This window comes from Gracilinanus agilis, chromosome 2, assembly GCF_016433145.1.
Source record: "Gracilinanus agilis isolate LMUSP501 chromosome 2, AgileGrace, whole genome shotgun sequence".
Taxonomy (NCBI): domain Eukaryota; kingdom Metazoa; phylum Chordata; class Mammalia; order Didelphimorphia; family Didelphidae; genus Gracilinanus; species Gracilinanus agilis.
Window position 1 is genome coordinate 202,505,518 of NC_058131.1, and position 7,155 is coordinate 202,512,672.

General features: G+C 41.4%; 1 protein-coding gene across 1 annotated transcript in view; it reads left to right on the top strand.

Moving 5' to 3' along the window:
• COLEC11 (collectin subfamily member 11) overlaps positions 1-7,155 on the top strand; it is a 55,985-nt gene extending 48,830 nt beyond the window's left edge. Inside the window, exons 4-6 of the mRNA XM_044659564.1 lie at positions 4,644-4,701; positions 5,806-5,930; positions 6,123-7,155. Coding sequence (XP_044515499.1) covers positions 4,644-4,701; positions 5,806-5,930; positions 6,123-6,514 — 575 coding nt within the window. The 3' untranslated portion in view covers positions 6,515-7,155. The remainder of the gene's footprint in view (positions 1-4,643; positions 4,702-5,805; positions 5,931-6,122) is intronic.

Here is a 7,155-nt window from a genome sequence, read left to right on the forward strand (position 1 = left end):
TTTTTTTTTAATCCTTACCTCCTATCTTAGTATCAATTCTAAGACAGAAGAGTGGCATGGGCTAGTCAAGTGGGGCTGTGACTTGCCCAGGGTTGCATAACTAAGAAGTATCAAGGGCCAGATTTGAGCCTGGCACTCTATCCACTGTGCTATCTAGCTGCTCCAGTCACAATACCTTTGGCTCTGACCTCTTCTCCATCTTCCTTTGATCCCTCACTCCACAACCCCAACAGTGATCTTTTCCTTTTCAAGTTTTCCTTCACTATTCTAGATCTCCCTTAGCTTTTCATATTTTGCCTTGTATTGATTTGTCCATATGTCATATCTCTCTGCCCCACAGTGGCATGTTAATGCTTCAAGGGTAGGGATCCTCTCTCCTTTTTTTTGACTTTGCTGCCTAACATATAATAGGCAATTAATAGATATTTGTAGAAATGAAGACTTAGTTCTGATGTAGCATCGTGGATTTCAGAACTGGCAGGGATTTTAGAGGCCATGGAGTCTAATTCCTTCATTTTTATAGATGAGAAAACTGAGTCACAGAGAAATTAAGTGACTTACCCGATGCCACGTGGCTAGGAACTGGCTGATGTAGGATTGGAATCCAGGTCTTTCTGACTCCAAGTTCAGTGCTGCAACTGGAAAACCATGTCCCCTTTCCTCTCTGCTCAGTCCCCCCTTCTGCTGCTGCTTAAGCCAACAGTTTAAGGAGCTCTCGAAAAGATCTGTGCTGGTATTTGCCTGGAGCTGGTAGCAGGATGTGAGGGGAGAAGCTGTGGGGTCAGATACGAAGCTGGGAAATCTGGAGGGACTCTTCGTGTGGAGCCCTTTAGGAAGCTGATTGACTGTGTGACATGAGCCTAGTCCTGTGCTGTCAGCAATGAGCTGTAAGTAATGCCATAGGCACAATTGGTCTAGCTCTCTAAGTGTGAATTGTTGGAAGTCACAAAACACATAGTATATATCTATAAAATGGTTTACAATTATAAGGCATGTTACCTGCATTATCTCTTTGGATCCTGCCAACACTGAATGACCCTTTGAGGTAGGTGATGGAAGTATTCTTACTCTCATTTTACGGATGAGAAAACCCTTACCTTCTGTCTCATCTTCCTGAGTTCAAATCCAGCCTCAGATACTTGCTAGTTGTATCACCCTGGGCAATTCACAACCTGGTTTGACTCAGCTCCTCATCTATAAAATGAGCTGGATGAGGAAAAGGCAAACCCTCCAATATCTTTGCTAAGAAAATCTTATTCAAATAAGTAACCTCTGAGCAAAGTATGGGGCAGTTAGGTGGTGTTGTGGATGGAATGCTGGGTCAGGAAGACCTGAGTTCAAATCTGACCTCAGACACTTATGAATGGTGTGACCATGGGCAAGTCACTTAACCTATATTTGTCTCAGTTCCTCATCTGCAAAATGAGGACACACTGGAGAGGGAACTGACAAACCACTCTAGTCTCTTTATGAAGAAAACCCCACAGAGAAGTTCATGAAATTACAAAGAGTCAGAAATGACTGCATGACTAAACAACAACAAAAATTGAGTTGTGCCCCGGGGAAAAGAGAGTCATTGGGTATAGAAGAAAAAAAAATCTTTGCTAAAAAAATGAAGCAAAACATCAGAGGAGCAAGGACAATAACAACATGTATAGCGCTGTGAAGTTTGCCAACATGCTTTCTGGACAGTACCTGAAATCATCCTCACAACAAAGGGAGGCACTTTCATATCATTAGTTCCATTTTACACTTGAAGAAACTGAAGGTAATAGAAGTTAAATGACTTATCCATGGTCACAAAGATGAGAATCTGACACATGATTTGAACTTAGATCTTCCTGACAAAGTCTAATAATCTATACATTATACCATTCTTTTTCTATAGGATATGCCACTGCCATGTGAAGTGTTGTTTTATTTTGTGTGTGACTCTCTTATTCAAGTCTCCTTCAGTGAAAAGTCAGTTGCAAAAATGAGAGTGTTCTTCACTGGCCTACATCTATGGATACTCCACAAATAAGAATGACTATAGAATAAGTCCTGAGACAGTTCTGAGTCTCTAGGGAGAGGAGGATCTTATTAAGCGGAAAAAAGGAGCTTTTGTTCCTCAGAAGATCCCATTTTAATAGTGCGGGGAGGACTGGTTAGGCCACTCTGGGATCAGAAAGTTTGGAAGGGAGAATAGGAAATAAATCTTAAAATCTCTATTTCCTCTCTGATGGGGTCTTCTCCTGAGAACCATATTATGCCACAAGCATCAGTGACCATAGCAAGTACCTCAGAGACATTTTCAGAATTAAGAAAAAATTCCAAAATTCAAATATAAAAAGAAACTATTGTGTGGAAGGAGTGACATATGAATGCTTCTGACACTAAGTTGGGAGGGATAGCAAGTACACTGATTGACAGAGGTAGGATGCAAAAAGAGCTTGACAGTTCAGAAGATAAGCAGAAGCTGGAAAGGTGGAACTTAATAGGGATGAATGTGGAATCCTGAATTTAGGTTAATAAGACAGAGAGAGAGAGAGAGACAGACAGACAGACAGAGACAGAGACACAGAGAGAAGAGAAGCAGAAATAGAGGGAGAGAGAAGAGAAGCAGAGACAGAAAGAGAGGCAGAGAGATAGAGAGTCAGACAGACAGAGAAAGACAGAAAGAAATAGAGCGTTAGAGGCAGAGACAGAAACAGGGAGAAAGAAAAATAAACAGAGACAGAAAGAGAGGAAGAGAGAGGGAGAGACAGAGAGAGTGACAAAGACAGAAAGACAGAGACAGAGACAGAGACAGAGAAAGAGAGCTAGACATAGAGACAGAGGTAGAGACACACACACAGAGCATAGGAACAGAAAGAGAGGTGGAGGGAGAGACAGAAAGAGTTAGAAACAGAGAGGAAAGCCAAAGCCCAAGCCCAAGAGATAGAGATGGGGGCGGGTAGGAGGGGAGACAGAGAGTTTTAGTTGATATAAATTTAAAATAAGTCAGTGAAGTGATACAGCTGTAATAACTACTGAGGACAAAGACTGTCTATTGCCTCTTTTTGTATTCCTGTTGCTTAGTATGGTGCTTGGCACACAGTAGGCATTTGATAGATGTTTTATTGGTTCATTGTTTGATTGATGGTCTCACTGTACTCTGCCCTGGAATATTGACAAATTGTAATGTCTTTAGAAGAAGGTGATTAGATTTTGAAGGCACTTAAAACTCTGCATATGAAATATTATAATGTAAATCTCTTTACAAATCTTAAAGCATTAGATGAACTCTGGCTATTATAATGAGGAAGATTTGAGGGAAATGAGGATGATAAACTAAAAGAAAATATACTTGGGTATTTAAAAAACACTTGAGGGGTAGTTAGATGACTCAGTGGATAGAGAGCCAGGAGGTAGAGACAAGAGGTCTTGGTTCAAATTTGGCCTCTGACATTTCCTAGCTGGGTGACCCTGAGCATGTCACTTAACCCCAAATGGGACTTTCTTGGAACCTGCTCTAACCAATCTGCCTTAGAAATGATTCTAAAACAGAAGGTAAGGGTTTAAAATATATATTTGGGGGGCAACTGAGTGGCTCAGTTGATTGAGAGCCAGGCTTAGAGATGGGAGGTCCTAGGTTCAAATCTGGTCTCAGACACTTCCCAGCTGTGTGACCCTGGGCAAGTCACTTAACCCCTGTTGCCTAGCCCTTACCATGCTTCTGCCTGGGAACCAATACATAATACTGATTCTAAGATGGAAGATAAGGGTATATCTATATCTATGTCTATGTCTATGTCTATATCCATATCTATATCTATATCCATATCCATATCCATATCCATATCTATATCTATATCTATATCTGCACCTGCACCTGCACCTACATCTTCATTTTCATCTTCATCTACATCTACATCTATATATGTATTTGAAAGTCGATCTCATGGAGGAATAATTGGATTGGCTCTGCATAGTGTCTGAGGGCAGAACTAGGGTTCTGATCTTGCCTCTAGCACTTTGTACCTGTGTGACCCTGGAAAAGTTACTTAATGTCTATGGGCCTTGGAGTCCTCATCACTGAAGATCTTTCCTGTTCTAGCTTAGTGATCCTATGAGTGGGATACACTAGGACCTCTAAGGTTCTTTTCAACTTTAACTAGGATTTCCTATTAAATATGTTGTAGAGGGGAAGCCCTGTTTTGTATGGAATGCAAGGCTAAGCTTGACCAAATAAAGCCTCTGACATTCTATGAATGGATAGATGAGTGACTACTTCATGGAGTTTGAATAGTGATTTTTCTGTCAGCCCTGCCTACTCCCCTTTAGAAAACATAAAACAATAATGTGGCTGGAAGGAGTTAGATAAGTGCAAGGAAATTTCATTTCCACCCTCTATTCCCCTTCCCTTTCCAACCTCCACCAAATGCATAGAACAAATTAATAAGGAAGATTCTAAATTCTTCTCAGAGACAATGAAAAACATTATTTTGTTGATATCTTTTGTTTTTGCCTCATTTTCATTTCTTAATGTTCATTTCCCATCCTCCACTTGGAGAGCCATTCCTTGTAACAAAGAAAAAAATAGAAATAAGAAAAAAATAGCTCAGCAAAACTAATCAACACATCAAATGAGCGTAACTGTAAATGCGTTGTTCCCCATATAGAGTCTATCACCTCCCCCAGAGACTTTAAAATGCATCTTGGTATAGAACAAAGAGGCAGGTAGGTGGCACCATGATGCATAGAACACTGAACCTGGAGTCAGGAAGACCTGAGTTCAAATTCAGCCTTAGATACTTAATATTTGTATGACCCAGAGCAGGTCACTTAACTTCTATTTGCCTCAGTTTCCTCATCTGTAAAATGTGAATAATAATTGTGCCTATCTCCCAGGGTTGTTGTGAAGATCAAGAGAGATAATAATTGGAACATGCTTAGCCCGTTGCCTGGCACACAGTAAGAGATATATAAATATTAGCTATTATTATTATTATTTCCTGGTTGAACCTGAGCAAGTCAGTTAACATTTTAGGACCTCAGTTTCCTCATCTGTAAGATGAGAGGGTCAGACTTAATGGCTTTTAAGATTTCCCTTCCACCTTTAAATCTGCAATTAGTTGTTGTTCGGTTGTGTTGAAATAAGTGGGTATTATGGATGGTAAGATTTATAGAGTTGCTGTCTCAAGGTTTGGCATATTCACTCAGAGGGTAGGCCTGAGAGGCAGTCTGTAGGCCCACAATGCTATCTGACTATTTGACAACTTGGCAAAAACAGTCATTGTGGTTTATTTATATCTAGTAAAAGAGGAAAAGAGGAGGACCAGGAATAAGGAGTCCCTAAGCTTAAAATCTAGTTACTTCACCCAACTCCTACTCCATGACCCCAGTTAGGATTTATCTGTGATTAGTTGTTGTTCGGTTGTGTCCAATACTCCATGACCCCAGTTAGGATTTTCTTGGCAAAGCCACTGGAGTGGTTTGCCATTTCCTTCTCCAGCTCATTTTATAGATGAGGAAACTGAGGCAAAGAGGGTTAAATGACTTGCTCAGGATCACATAGCCCGTAAGCGTCTGAAGCCAGATTTGAACTCAGGAAGATGAAACTCCCTAATTCTAGACCTCTGTTCACTGTGCCATGCGGCTGTCCTAAATCTATGATTATTATGTGAGCAGTAGGCGAGGACTGAGGAGCTTGAATTCTCATTCCAGCTCACTGACTAGTTTAGGCTCTCAGTCTCTTCATCTATAAAACGATGGCTTCAGCTTCTGTCCCTTGATCCTAGAAGCAGGGCATACTTTGTCTTTTTAGTCTCTTGCCATGTTCAGCTTGATGAGACGACTCCTGATCTCCACAGGCATACCTTGTGAGTGTAGCCAGCTCCGAAAGGCCATTGGTGAGATGGACAACCAGGTGGCTCAACTGACAACCGAGTTAAAATTCATTAAAAATGGTATGTTCATGTCCATGTTTCCCCCCCTTCCCCTCTGCATTTTTTCCTCCCCCCACCAAGATAAAATTGCTCTTCAGTAATGTTGCTATGTTATCCTCTTTGCTCTCTGTGTCTATTTTCTTTTTGTGGTGTGCATTAAGTTTGTTTATAGAAATGCGAGTGCTCACTTTTCAGCACTGCCCTCCCCCGCAGCTGTCGCTGGTGTGCGCGAGACAGATAATAAGATCTATCTGCTGGTGAAGGAGGAGAAAAGATACATGGATGCCCAGCTGTACTGCCTTGGCAGAGGAGGAAACCTGGGCATGCCCAAGGATGAGGCCTCCAACGGCCTGCTCGCCTCTTACATCAATCAAGCGGGACTCACTCGCGTTTTCATCGGCATCAACGACCTGGAAAGAGAGGGCACCTTCGTGTACTCAGACCGATCCCCCATGCAGACCTTTAACAAATGGCGGAATGGAGAGCCCAACAATGCCTACGATGAGGAGGACTGTGTCGAGATGGTAGCCTCTGGGGGCTGGAACGATGTGGCCTGTCACATCACCATGTATTTCATCTGTGAATTTGACAAGGAGAATGTGTGAGGTGGGGGGCCCCACTATTTAATCTCGAGTGGGGTCTGGCAGAGTCACCACTTGTTTATAAAGTAAAATTATTAATGCTACAGTCTCCAAGTATTCCATGACATCTGATAACATGTACAGCTGTAAATGGGAGAGATATTTCCAGTATCGGTGTTTACACTTCAGAAGGGAAGAGTTTTAGCCAATCGGGGCATCATTCATCTTAGCCTAAGAGAATGTTCTGGGTTTAGAAGGAAAAGAAAAATGTTTCTCAGGTTGCAATTTCTGAAGTAAAGTTTTAATATCTTTTTTTACTTTAGTCAAAATGTTAATTGTGTGGATGTCGCTCAGAATTGTTCCCAATACGAGGGGGAGAAAAAGCCCTTGGCGGTCTCTAAGCTGTAAGATGGAATTTTAAAATGTTATAATAGTTACTCACAGATATTGGCAGTGGGGGCTACAGTTGACTAGCTTCCTTCTGGTTACTGTGGAGGGGGAAAAAAGAACCCTTTCTTCCTTTTGCAAAAATTACTGTCGATGGTTTGAAAATATCACTTTTTATTTCTGTATGCCTGCTGGGCTTGAATTGCCCCGAAAGGAAACAACTTTGCTATGCTTCAAACTTGGATTTCAGGAAGAAAAAAAATTACTCCCAAAACAAA